Here is a 14,556-nt window from a genome sequence, read left to right on the forward strand (position 1 = left end):
CTTTCATACTTGATTTCGTACTTGTAATTTGGTACTCTTTTTCTTTAGGAAGACCCTCAAATCATATATGCTCAAGACCCCACAACACATGGGTCTGCTTGCCATTGTTGTCCTTGGATAAGCGCTTGGTTGGGCTTCCTCCTTTCTTCCCTTTCCCTCCCTGGAAGCTGCAAATCTGCTATTCATGGAGGATTGGAGCACCAGCATTAAATGCCTCGAGATGTGGATAGTGTGGTTACTACAGGCAATTTCCACTCTGCCCAACTAGCTTTCTGGAATAGAAAGAAAATGGCTGCTACGAAGAGGCGGCGGTGAGAGGTTTCCTCCAACAGCTGTGTGGGTCGCTGTAAAACTTTGCCAGTGGCACTCTTAATTTAATTTCGCCTGACTCAACACAGAACAAAGGGGTTAGATGTGGGTGACTTAAAGAGGCTGTGACTGACAGACCCTCAACTCTCATTACATCCCTGACATCCGTCATGTGAGATTGGAGTCTATGCCCCTCTTCCACACTGCAGAAAAAGGTTGCTTTGCTCTGTCACCTTCTTCTGCAGGTTTGAGTAAAGCAAATAGGCTTTTAAGGAAGACAGAAAGTAAGAGAATGGGGCTAAATATAATTTAGTTGCTTACCCAAATGCCATTACAGTTTGAATCCTCATGTATATCCCAGTTGACTGGCCTAAGAAGAAAACATCAACATTGGTCTTTAGCATATACTTAGGGCCCCGTGAATGTTAGCTGAATGAATGAATGAATGAATGAACGAACAAACGAATGGTCATTCGTTGATATGAAGCGTCATTGATGGACGACAGGTTTTTCAAGGCAGAGCGCCACACATTGTTGTCAGTGGCACACAGAAGCCTCCACTTGGCCTCTGCCATTATCTCGGTTTTGGATATTTTCTGGGCACCGTGGACCAAATCCAGTGGCCTCTATTCATGGGCAGTGTTGTGGCGCGGTGCTGACGGTGAGCAGAGTGAAGGAATCTGTAGGCCACTTGCATTTAGGTAGGTGAAGCCATTGCAGTTACGCCTCTCAAATCCCAAACGTCTAGTAAATTGAATGCTGTGGCACTGCAGGCACAGCTAAGATGAAGATTGGCATATCCAGTTTTTGAAGTCTGAGATGTGGCTGTAGAGCATCAGCCAGGGACTGAAATGTGATATGTGGCCCAAGCACGGGAGCCCCATCCTCACCCTGGAGGGGAGGGGCTGCTGCTGCTGGGCTCAGTCCTGTGCAGGAGGCTGGACACACACCCACTGTAACCTGACTCGAGTGGTCCTCCCGCTAGACTGGAAGCTCCTCAAGAGGAGGCCCTACTTCCAGTCTATTAACCGCCCCGCACGAGGCAGAGTGCTTGGCAATTAGCAGGTGCTCCACAAGTGTGTCCTGGACAAAAATAATGAATGAATCTGTTCTTTCTTCACTGAGCTTTACTGCAGTTGGGACAGGGAGGTCCCTTCTCTCGGTAAGTACAAATCCCCTATGCTAGGGCTGGAATGAGGCCTCCTGGCTCCTTTTTAGAAGGTAGTTTTCCAAATCAATGACCAGCGGAGAAGTACCTTCTGCCCGGATATGCCATCTTGTTGCTGTCATTGCAGTCTCTTCCTCGCCAGTGGTAGCCCCTCAGTGTCTGGAATGGAAGAGCACATGCAAGAAGGGTTCATTTCCGCCTGTTGTTACCCGTGGGGAAGGGCAGTCAGAGCTATCCGAGGGGTAGACATGTGCAATTCTTAATTCCCACACCATCTAGGAACACTAGGCATTACTAAGAAAACTAAGATTAATATGCTGCGACATGCTGTATGAGGTAACATGTAATGGAGTCCCGGCGCCCATGCCAGGTGGTAGTGTATGTGTGTGTGTACATATGCTGTTGGGTGTGTGCCTGCACGTGGGTGCACAGCAGTATCTGCACGTGAATGTGTAGGTATGTGGGCATGTGTGCACTCACAGGTGTGCTCATGTGCCTGCATGCTGTATATATACGCGTGCACATACGTGCGTCTGTATATGTGTGTGTTCACGTGTGTGAGTACACTTTCACAAACAGCAGGAACATCCAACTCTGAATTTTATCAATTATGAATTTATAATTGGTAATTACTTATTAATTATCAATCTCCATAGCCTTCAAAACAATTGGTTTATTTGGTCATATGATTAATCATTGTATTGGACAATTTAAAAGTCTCTAGCAAAGCCGGCTAATTATGTGGACTTATCATACGATTGACCGGTCTTAATCCTTCATTTGAGAGAATCAAGAGTCATGATGATATCAAACAATGATTTTATTTCCCCCATTTCCAGGTGGAATATCTGAGATCCCACCAACTTTAGGGTGTTGCATCTGCTGCTTGCTTGTTTGGCTTTTGCAGCAAACATCCTGACTTCCTTACTGCTCTAAATCAAACATGTGCATTCACATAAACACCACACACGCACTCTAAAAGTAGGCTTAAAAATTTCCAAAATAATTCTCAACACCTTTCAAGATAACCGAAAATACCCAGCTGAGAATGGCTTCAGGAAACAAAAAACAGTCTTGGCTAAAGACCCACTCTGATGATTCATGTATTATTAAGATGCCAAAAAGTCCATAAAAAAATCATGGGATGGTGTATTATCAAATTATTAATACACTCAAATGGAATTCAGTCTTGTCTTATTAAAGGAAAGATATTTGTAGAAAGCGATACAATAGTCAGCGAACATCTGGTTACTTTAAACAATACTTACTGGGAAAACACTGTATTTGTCTGAATCTACATCTTTGAATGGCACAGAATTTTTTATAGCTCTAGAAAAAAGAAAACAAAACAGCTGGTGAGCTAAGAAAAAAAGAAACCGTGTTTGTGAAAACAAACAGAGACATTTCAGATATGGCTATGCTGAGTATATGTGATAGAAGTCCATTCTAAAAATAAAATTAAGCGCCTCCATGGTATGGAAGAGTGCCAGCCAAACTTTGCCAATCTCTGCTCTCCACCTAATTAGAACTATTTTCTCTCTGATATTAATTTGGCCCATATGGGGAAGTGAAACAATTGAATCAACATTTTGAAGAACATAGGATATTGATGTTGAGATGCCCAGAAAAGAAAGAGACTGCATTTTTGGTCCAATGAGCTCAGCACTACAGATTGAATTTGTGCCATTTTACACATTCTGTGATGGAAGTTTTTTCTTAAAATCTACTCTTTTAAATCACTAACTCTAAGAATCTAGAGACCTGGCAATATTCAATCTCATTCATAAGCCTGGAAAACAAAGACTCTAATGTGATTGATGACCAAGCAAATTCATGCTAAAGCCACAGACCCCTTCCCGGGGGAGGCTCTCCCCCTGTGTCCTCACTATCAAAGTCTTCCCAGCTTCTGCAAGGCAACCACTGCTTTCCCTCTAGGAAAATCTCTTATGGGTAGCAACATAGCACCATCATATGGCAGGGTGAGGCTACTTTCAGAGCCTAGAATGTAGAGTAACATGACCCTTTATGGGATTTATTAAGTGGTCTTTTGAATCAAGAGCATTTCAGCAACTGTGAGTGCCCCAAGACAAATGGATTCAGCAAGAGCCAGCATGGAGCCTGACTCGTATCGTGGAACCTGTCTTACCAAGTCTGAGATGGTGGACCCATCTTCTCTGGAGATGACCTCTCCTATGAGATGAGGTAGTTTCCCTGCATGGGAACTATTAGACAGCTGTTGTAGTTTTCTAGATGAGAAGAGAAGGAAAACACACACACACGTGGTACAGACCCAAACAGTCATGTTTTCAGACTGAAAAAGCTGGTAGGTAAAATGTTCCACTTAGCACACCAAAGCTATCCCTCTCCCTTGCCATCCTGAGGATGGGAGTTCGAAGGAACAATGGGACATCTCTAGAACTGGAAAGCAAGTTCTTTAAATTAACGAACAAATGAAGCAGATGCATTAATGAACAGATGAAGCAAATCTGTAAGCAGATGAAGATCTGCTTATTTTGAAAGGCTCAGAGTAACCCAATCCCGACATTTTAGGCACAGGATGATACGTTGGTCATCCAAAGTAGCATAAACTGTAATTTATATAAACCCCATAATCCCTTATTCATAGTCTTCAATCCAAAGAGCTCTGAAAACGGAGCTGAATTGTTTTTTCAAACTTTGCAGAAAATTCATTTGGTGGTAAAACTTGATTTGAACTGATATAAGGTAATTCATAAGCTTTACCCTATTTAGTGTGAATATTTATACAGTTTACTGCTGAAATGCAGATGCTTCTGATCAGAAGGTACCGAGAGTATTAGGTAGCCTATGATCTATATAGCATATGTTGCTTTTCTTAAAATTTGGAAAATTCTGAATTCCAAATCACATCTGGCTCCAAGTTTGTAGATGTAGATTAGACATTGTAAATGTTTACTAACATTACTTCTGCAAAATTATATCTAAATCTATACTTCATGTATCCTTACAGCTGTCTGGTTATATGCTGAAATTCATTCATTCATTCATTCATTCATGCATGCATTCATTCATTCCACAGGCATTTTTGGAATCCCTGCTGTGTGCCAGACACCATGTTAGATATTAAGAATGAATATAAGATCTATTTCCAATACTAGAGGAGCTTAATGATGGGTGGAGGCAAAAAACTCGATAGGCAACTACAGTGCTATGGAGAAAATGCTATAAAGGGTTGTGCACCAAAAGGGAAAACATTTCTAATGCTATACAGGGAACGAGGTGATCGTAAATCAAAATTTAAAGGATGAGAAAGCATTTTCAAGGCATGTAATTAGGTGAAGATTATTCTAGTATGAAGGAAAATTCACGAGAAGCCTCTTAACATAGTTCTGGGGTTTGAAATTAGACTCTCTAGGTTTGAATTCCAGGTGTGCTGTCTACTGGCTCTATAACCTTAGGGAGATTATTCCATCTTTTGTATCTCTGTTTCCTCATTTGTAAAATGGGGGCAATATCACTACTTGTTTCCTAGGGCTCTTGCAAAGGCCAGTGGGTTGTTCCAAGAGAAGCATGAAGACCTGTGCCAAGCATGTGGTAGACACCCACAAAAGACGAGCTCTTTTTACTAGTTTGTTCCATGGTAACAGTTATTCCAAGGATGGTTTTTAGGGCTGGGCAAATAAGAGTCAGGTATCTGCTCCTATGATATTTCACTTCTGGAGGCATCCCAAACCCAAACCATGGACCCGTTTCAGACTTTTGAATTTCCAGGCACACAATGTTCTACTCAGTTATCTTATTGGCTGGGGCAGTTAATCACCTGCTCAAGGATGAAAATAAGATACATTTCCAATAGAGCCATTGCTCTATTACTGCCAGTTGTTGAGGTGGCAGGCTTGATCCAGTGAGCAATTGTAATTGCAGGTGAATGTTATTCGTTACATAATAGAATAGCTATTCAAGTTCAAACTCCCTAAAATTATTTCATGAAACTGGGGCATTACAACAAAAGAAAACTAGGGAGAAAAGTTTCCATGTGTAGCTCTCACTTTTGAGTCCCAGGCAGCACTCCAGGGCTGGGAATGGGTCTGTTTCATATGCATAGATGTATGTGTTAGATACATCTCTATAAGATGCAATGAGAGCAGAGAAAACCAGGAAAGAATAACAACGGGGCTCACATTGGTGGCAGGGACAGGGACCAACATGGTTGGAAGGAGTAGGTCATGGGGAAGAAGGAACAAGCCAAAAAAGGAAAGGGAAAGAATGATGAATTGAAGGTGACTAATGTCGGATGGGATAGTCTGCATGCCTGCATGTGAAAGGATCCATATGTGGATTTATGCATATGGAAACTAAATAAAAAGAAGAGTGTATGAAGAGGGGACTCTCCTCACTTCCCATTGTTACAATAAATAATGGTGCCAAGGCACTGTGAATTCTGACCAGAACAAAATATAAAAAGAACAAAAAACTTGATTGCCCTATGGTAGTAGCTTGGTATCCTACCCATTTTTTTTTCTAGTAAAATAGTGCCTTTTCTTTATTTATTCCCTTGTTTCTTCATTGAGTCCCTACTAATTGGAAGCAATGTGTTAAGTACAAGGATAAAAGGGGACACCACTAAGAAATGGTGTCCCCATTCTCCAAGAGTCGTGGGTGGCATGTGAGCCTGATGGGGAGAAGCAGTAGAAGAACAGTGTGCAGGAGAAGGCACCAGTGAGCTCGGGGTGTGGGGGCGCTAGCCAAATGCCTGGTGGTGGGGAGCGACTGCTCATTGTGGGGACATTTTCACTGTATTTTGAAGGCATTAGACCAAACAGGATATGGCAGGAGAGGGACAGAACAGGAAAGGCATTCCTACTGGAAGGGATTTTATTGAAGGATTATGTAATAGGAGACACAAAGGTCTTGTCTCTACCACCTGGTGACTGTGCTTAGTGGGTCAGACACTCAATGTGCTAGAATCTACTTGCTCATCTAAAAGTGGGGCTAAGACTCAAGGACCAGACAATTGAGTGACTCTAAGCCTGACTTTTACAACCAGGCTTCTGGGTTCAAATATCAGATTTATCTATTACTAGCACCATGGCCTTGGGCAAAAAAAGACTTTACTTCTTTAGAAAGGGGGCAAAATGCGATTTGCATCGTAGGTTGCATTGGCAAGAGTTCCTGGTGCAGAGACCTTCCCAGATACCTTTTAGTTATTGTTATTATTACTGAGCCACAGGTTGTTTTGAAGAATTAATGAGGCCGCATTTAAATGTGCTTTGTAAATCACAAAGCACTGAATAAATTGTGATCGGGTGCAAATTATACTCAAAGCCCAATGATTTTTAGAAAGAAGAAAAACCACACTGCTTTTGCTTTCTCATAAAAGAAAAATTTCCCTTTTAAATAGAGCCAGGAAAATCCCTGGTCACAGATGCTCCTGAATTCAATTTTTCAAAGGTGGTTCAATTGAAGAGTTGTCACTTTGGGTCCTGCTGGTCCATGTTTGACATAGAAAATGCAATGATGCTTTCCGCAAGGAGGGGACAGGTGTCTCAATTCAGTAAGAGCTAGGCATGATGAAATGACTGGGGGCCTGGGGAGCTGCCTGTATCTCAGCCTTCCAGCATCTTCTTTCATGTGTCTTATTTCCCCTCTGCTCTCCATGTCCTGGTGCTCTCCGTGGCCAGCCCTATTCATGAAAAGTGGTGTTGATCCTGTTTCTGGGACCCAGGCCAGCACTTTGCACAGCCGACTTGCTGGAGTTCACGTGGGCAGATGAACCAGGAAAAGTTTTTAAACTCTTGGATCTCCAAGAGGCTTTGAAGGTAGGTCAGAATGTAGTCTCCTCCTCTCCTGAGAAGCTTTCCTAGCAGACAGGAGATGTTGAGTGGATTTAGCTCCCGTGAAACTCGTGAGACGAAGGACGGAGGAATGTGGGAAAAGTGTCTCTCTTTATGAGTTGAATTGTGTTCATAAAAAGTCATGTGGAAGTTCTAACCCTCAGGCCCTTTGAATGTGACCTTTTTTGGAAATAAGATCTTTGCAGATGTTATAAAGTTAGGATAAGGCCATTAGACTGGGCCCTGATCCAAGATGAGTGGTGTTGTTATAAAAGGAAAAGATGGACACATAGGGAGGATGGCCACGCACGAGGCTGGAGGCAGAGATTGGAGTGTTGCACCTGCAAGCCAAGGAACAGCAAGGGCTGCTGGCTGCTGCCAGAAGCCAAGAGGCAAGGAAAGACTTCCCCTAGAGTGTCAGAGACCGCCTCAGAGAAAGCAAAGCCTTGGAAGAACCACCCCCACCCCCCAGCACCTTGCTTTCAGACCTCCAGCCTCCAGAACTGGGAGAGGACACATTTCTGTTGTTCTAAGCCACCCAATTTGTAGATTTATCATTACAGCCACCCTCAGAAACCAATACAGCCTCTCAATCCAGATGCACAGCCTGTTCACCTCCCCCCCCCCCACCAAGCCCTCACAAGGGAGCTAGACCGACCAGGTTCACCTGGTGGCCGGGAGAATTTATTTCTTTAAGACTCAGTGTCCTTGACCATGAAATGGAATAATAACAATCCCTACTTCATGGAGTTGTGGTGAGAACTAAAGCAGACAGGTTTGCACGTTCCACGTGTGGCACCCACAGCAGCGGCCCTACACTATGTGACAGCAGCCACAGTCACACGGGAAGCAGCCAAGCGCAAAGCAGAGCCTGTGCTATTTTGTGTCTTGGCCCAACGTCCCTCTTAGCATCTTTTATGCATATTTTAACGCATCTTTAATGCATCTTTTAATGCTATAGATAGTGATTATGATGACACCCAGCATAATCTCAGACTCTGAGTAGAGCTGGGGTGTGGGATTGTAAACAGAGACAAGAGGTCATGGGAATTTGGGACAGTGTCTCCTTATTTGCCATACTATTCATTCATATCTGAGCCAGAATTTTTAGGTAATGGGTTGGGCTCTGTGAAAAAAATGGTCCCTTTCCAGCCTCGTGAGTGCCTTGCACTAAAGATGCTCAGAGTTCCTTCCCTGTTGTGGTGCCAACCTCGGCCTTTTCTGTGTCTTATGCAGCAAAGAGGGGCTGTTCCCTTGTGAGGCAGGGGTGTGCACCAAGCTGCCCAGAAACTTCATGGGCAGGTTGTGTTCCAGCCCAGGGTATAAGTCAGGCTTTGAGGTTCAAAGATACTGGGATGCAGCGGATTTCCAAAATTATTTGTTCAGAGTTCATTTGTCTTTTAGTTTCTGTACAAGTCATGAGCAGCAAACACTTTCATCTTTAGGAAGGTGCCTTTTACATTTGAGGATCATTTTAGTCATTGGAAAACAGGGACAACCAACGGTGCCATCTCACGCCAATACTCAGGTAGGTAGAAACGGTATACGTACGATTTAATCCTCTGACAGATCCTGGCCAAAAATGGGAGGGAACAAATATCAGAACTACTTCTGGAGTGTTTCTGGAAAGAAAAAAAAAACAGCAAAAAGAGTTGTTTAGTTCAAGGAATAGCCCTGCAAACTTGTAAAGGCCCTTCTTCTCCTGCTGGCTCCATAGTCTGGATTTCGGGAGCCTCTTTCCTTCAGATCCTGGGCCATCTTATTTAACTACATTTACCTCTTGTTTCTGTCCCTATACTCCATACTCAGTCTGCCCTGTGCCTCTGTTCTCACTGGGGCCTCAGCCTGAAGGTTCCCCCTTCCTCACGCAGCCAGCTATCCCCACCTTCAACCATGCTCCACCTCTTCCCCAAAAGGTCTGCCCCACCATGGTCTGTTGCACTTGGGCAACAACATTCCTCTCCCTCCTTGTACTCGAGGGCTTTGAGAAAGGCTGTGAAATAAAGAATATTTTCAAATGGAAAATCCCAGCCAATTCTGAGAATATCAAGACTCACAGGAGAGACATGGTCAGGGCCTGGGGAGAAGGAAGAAGGAAGTCCCCTTTCCCGGAGGGGTGCCGTGTGGGCAGGTGGAGGTGTATACATGAAGCTCCTCAAACTTCATGATGAGCAAGAGATTTTAGGTAGCAGTTTCCCTAGGATTCTAGCTATGTGACCAATGAAAAGCCCTGGCTTTTTACTAAGAGGTACTTTTACAATGATTGTGGTTTCCAGGATGTTTTCCTCAGATGAAAGAAAAAGACAACAGCATAGAAAAAGTCAGGAACTAGCATTTTTCAGTGAGGGGGGAGAGATGAGTGATTTTTGCCAGCCCAAAGAGTCCTCGGATGGCTACGAGTTGTATCAATGACTTTGGCGATACATTGACCCTGAAAGAGGAGAACAAGGCAACTTCTTTCCAAGCTATAAATGAAGTTTTTAAAGCACCTTTGTGATGTTTGCTCAACTTTCTAGGATGAGAGGAACAAGCCTGATTGGTGCTCCCATCCATATGCAAGACATGGAGACAGAAGAAGCTGTCCTTGTCCTCATCAAGCTTACTGTCTAGTGGAGCATAGGGGTGAGTATCTCCGCTCTTAGCATGCCTTGTGAGGTCTGTCGGGGTCCTGGCATTGGCACAGCAATCTATGAACCCAGAGGAGATGAGCCATAAGTCAGGTAGGAAGGATGCTGTTGGGAAGGAAGAGACATGTTCTAGGCTTTACGACCCCAAGTGTGGTCCACAGACTTGCTACAGGGGCAGTTTGTGAGTCCTACCCTGGTCTACTGAATTTGAAAGCCTGGGGTGGGTCCGAATCAGTGTTTTCAGAGCCTCCAGGTCATTCTGACGCTCGCTGAAGTTTGAGAACCACTGCCCTAGGCCCTAGCTGATGAAAGCATGATCATGCACCAGGAGAATGGATGTTATCTGGGGACTTTCAGAAATGTGGAGTCTTGGGCCCACATCTGCTGAATCAGAGTCTACACCTTATCAAGCTCCCAGGTTATTGGAGTGATCGCTGAAGCAGGAGCAGCATGGCCCCGGTACGAGGGAGTATCCCAGGGGGTGCTGTGGGAGTACGTGCGGGTGTGGCACCTCAGCTGGCCACCGAATGTTTCACCCTGGCTGGGGTGTAAAAAAAAACAAAACACAAGGATGTGGTGAACCACAGAGGGATGAAGATCTCATGACAAGCCTAGGATGCTGCACTGTGTGCTATCCTGTGGGGGATTCCTGAAGGTATTAAGCAGAGGGATCACATTTATATTTCATAAAGGCTATCTCTGGGGACAAGAGGATGGCCTAGAGGAGGTGAGCTGGGGCAGATAGAGACCCTGAGACCTCACCCTGGCGTTTCTAGTCTTAGCACTACTGCTATTTCGGACTGAATAACTCTTTGTTGTGGGGCTGTCCCGTGCCTTGTAGGATGTTTAACAGGCCACTCAGATGCAAGCAGCCCCCAAAGGTCACCAGACATTGCTAAATGTCCTCGGGGTTGGGGGGTAGGGGGGTGGAGAGGACACAGTTGCCACTGGCTGGGAACCACTGTTGTAAGGCCACTGGGAGGAGGAGGGTGGTGAAAAGGAGGAGTGTTTCGAAGGTTGAGTCCAGAGACCTGGTAACTGATTGAGATGCGCACCACAGACATACCGTAAGACAAACGCTGGCGTGACATTGGTGGCAGTTTGGAAATACAGACGCATTCTGAGACTCAGAGTTCAAAGTCGGGTTGCATGTGAATGTTTGAGCCACGTCTTTTAATACTTGAATCCCAAGGCCTTGGTGTACTTAACTGAACCACCAGGTAGATTTTAATACTGATGCAACCAATAATACGTCAAAAAAATGCATACGGGCAGCCTTCTAGTTACTGCACAAGAGCAACAGAAGAATCAAATGCTACAGTTGCACAGCTGTTCACCGTCGGAATCCAGCAGAAGGCCGCCGCTGCCTCAGACATCCGCCGTGCAGAGATGGGGTCTCCGGTGTGGACAGTGGATGATGAAGCTTGCCCAGGGGACCCTGCCCCCACCCTGAACTCTTCCTGTTGAGACAGAGGTTTGAACTATCCAGTCCCCTGATCACATGGCGTGGGGAAGACTAACCTCTTATCATTTACTCGCAAAGAGAAGTGAGGCAGACACGGAGCCATGCGGCAGAAGTCCTGCCTTGCAGTTTGCCGGCCCCTCCCGTTCACTTTGAACTTTGCTAGGCAGAGGCACCATGTAGGCTGTCAGTATTCAGCAATGGTTTTAAAATATTGCACCTGGCCGCATGTAATCCCATTTAAATGAAAAGTCTCAATCTGGGCTGTCCCCGGGCGCAGGAGTCACGCAGCATCTTCATTTAGCGAGCTATGTGAGCCAGTTTCCGCGTGTACCCTGAGCTTTCCCACACCAGGATGTTAAATGAGAACAGAACAATACACAGGGGTTGAATAAAGAAAAAATGTGGTGACGGGGGTAAACAGAAGGTCAACAAAGGGGAGAGAACAACTACTCTTCCATACACAGGCAAACTGAAGGTGGATTTCTGCATGGTGAAGGGCTTTTCAGCCCTTGCTATGTGTTATTTTACCTGGGTTTAATTGCACTGGGGAAGATGATTCTATTAAGTAGGTAGATTTTTGATCAGGGATGTCATTTACAGTTGCACAGGTCGTGCACTGCATACTTTTAATCTGCATGGCCTGTGATGTGGATGGAGCTTCCTGAAATCTTGTACTGAGGAGGCTGGTTGAGAGCTATTGGCATAGTGGAGAAGGTAGGAACTTGGAAGTAGTTAGATCTGGATTTAAATGATGGGTTTTTCACTAGTTACGTGGAATGAACAGATGACTTAACATATCTGATCCTTAGTCCTCTAATCCATAAAATGGGGTTGATATCAACCGTATACTATTTTATATGAGTTTTTATGAGAATTAAGTAAATAGATTCCATAACTCAGGTACTCTAAGCCCTCAGATGCTGTTTTCTGCTAGATCCATGAAGAACCTCTCAGCACCTCACAGAGATGCAGATATTTTCTGGAACATTCCTTTTGACAATACTTTCCCCTGGTCCAACAAGCTGTGTTGAAATGCAACCTACTGTGTGCTTCCTTCTGCATCCTGGCTAGGTCTGCAGTTCTATCAGTTATCCCAGTGGAATTCATTGCAGCCAATATCATCGAAGCAGTAATTCAGAGACATTTACTTGCACTTTATGATTACTTTTTCCTTGATGGCTTTAATCTAGTGAGTATATAAATTGGAGGAGGTTTTTGAGGAGTTTTGTATTGTTGTTCAGTAGATTTTTTTTTTTTTTTGGCTTCTCACAAGGAATTATTGGAACCATGCCCCATGAATTATGCTTGCAAATCTGATGACAGAAATGAAAAATTGTAAAATCCTAATTAGCTCTTGAGTTAATGCCAAGGTAGTAGGTGCTCGTGAAGTTAACAGTGCTCTGAGAATAAGTTTTTGGATGCACGTTGAGAAGGAAAGAAGAATTGTGTTGTTCTCTAGTTTTGAGTTCTGAAAGTGGTCAAGGGTTTCACATGGTGTTTCAGTTTCTTGTTCAATGGCTTAAGCAGATTAGCTAAACTGCTACTGTTGGTCCTTAATTACTCACTGGATTAAACGATGTTGGCAACACAGACATTGTGATTGATTAATTGATTGCGTAAAAACGCCTGGATATTACCATTTACCACATCCCGGCTTTGTACATTCAAACCCATATGGCCCCCATGAGCAAGGTTGCCAGGTCAAATATTGCACTGACATACTTACACTAAAAATTTACTCGTTGTTTATCTGAAATTCAAATTTAACTGGTATCCTCTATTTTTATTTGCTAAATCTGGCAAGCTGAGCCATGAGGGCTTTTCCTCCTCCTTATTTCTGTTCTGCCAAATCAATACTCCCTTAAATGTACTGCGTCAGAGTGAAGGATGAGCAGGGTGATGGGAGAGGAGCCAAGGACAAGGGCCATGCCCTCTCATCTCTGATGAATGCTGCCTTACTGCCGGGATCTTGAGCCTCGAGGGAGACTTGGTTCTTTGAAGGTTTACTTTTCTGCTTCCTTTTCAGTTGGGACTCATTTGCACCCAAGAGCCTATGTCAAATACTTGACTCCATGATAAATGATTGGAATGAAACATGGTATTGATTGATAATTGATGGATAATTCCAGGCGTGATACCAACCCTTGACACACATCAATTCTCTTGGTCCTCACACCCATGCTTTGACAAAGGAACACTACCACTGTCTCTATCCTGCTGACAGGAAAACTGAGGCTCAGCTTGAGGTCACATGTTCAGAAAGTGGAGGGGCAGAAGGATAGAGCCTTCTCCAACGTGGTCTACTGGGAGAGTAGCAATCCTCAACTGTGAATGCCAGAGGACATTTGGCAACATCAGGAGACATTTTGGTTGTTATGACTGGGGAAGGGTGACATGGCTGCTGGTGTCTAGTGGGTAGAGGACAGGGATGCTGCTATGCACCCTACAATGCACAGGGAAATGGCCACAACCACGGAGTAACTTGCCCCAAGTGTCAGTAGTGCCCAGTTTGAGAAACACGGCTGTTGAGAGAGGGAGGAGACAAAGGAAGGAGGAGCTCATCTCCCTACTTAACTTCACTGCAGCTGTGGTGTGTTGTGGGCCTGGATCTTGGAGTAGCCTCTGGCCTTAGGGGTGTGAAAGCAGGGGAAGGGAAAGATGAATGCATCAAGCAGAACACTGGTATCCTTCTCATCAGTTGCTTACCAGACTTGGGGATTTCTTCACGATCTGTCTCGCCTTCTCTAGGGTAGGTTTCCATGCCTCCTATAAAAATAAAGTCAGACAACATTACAGCTTGTGTCTCATCTCTTTCTATGTCTTTTCTGAAGTTAGGATTTTTTTTTTAAAGTCCGTAAGTTTGCAGGAAGGAAATTATTCCATGAATTTGTGATAAAATAATTTGCAGGAAGGCAATTTCATGCTAATAATTCTTTATTAAGGGATTCACTCTGTGCCAGATGCCAGGCTAAGTACTTTGCAAACATGATCTTATTTAATTTCACAACAGTGCTGAGAGGTATGACCTTTTTATACGCAGAAAAGCTAAGAAACTGGCTAAAGATCACAGAGCCAGTGTCTGGCAGAGACAGTCCCAACACTTACCTTCCTGCCTGCTATGCCACGCTGCTCCCTCTAGGTACCTGTCCTTGTGTGTGGAAGCCCCATGGCAAG

The 14,556-nt window shown here is 44.3% G+C and overlaps 1 protein-coding gene across 1 annotated transcript in view; it reads right to left on the bottom strand.

Moving 5' to 3' along the window:
- Nucleotides 1-14,556, bottom strand: part of AOAH (acyloxyacyl hydrolase) — a 161,559-nt gene that overhangs the window by 88,044 nt on the left and 58,959 nt on the right. Inside the window, 5 exon segments of the mRNA XM_038557345.1 lie at nucleotides 631-679; nucleotides 1,566-1,636; nucleotides 2,746-2,806; nucleotides 8,842-8,912; nucleotides 14,089-14,148. Of these exon segments, the coding sequence (XP_038413273.1) occupies nucleotides 631-679; nucleotides 1,566-1,636; nucleotides 2,746-2,806; nucleotides 8,842-8,912; nucleotides 14,089-14,148 (312 nt within the window).

The sequence above is a fragment of the Canis lupus genome, chromosome 14, assembly GCF_011100685.1.
Source record: "Canis lupus familiaris isolate Mischka breed German Shepherd chromosome 14, alternate assembly UU_Cfam_GSD_1.0, whole genome shotgun sequence".
In the NCBI taxonomy this organism is placed as follows: domain Eukaryota; kingdom Metazoa; phylum Chordata; class Mammalia; order Carnivora; family Canidae; genus Canis; species Canis lupus.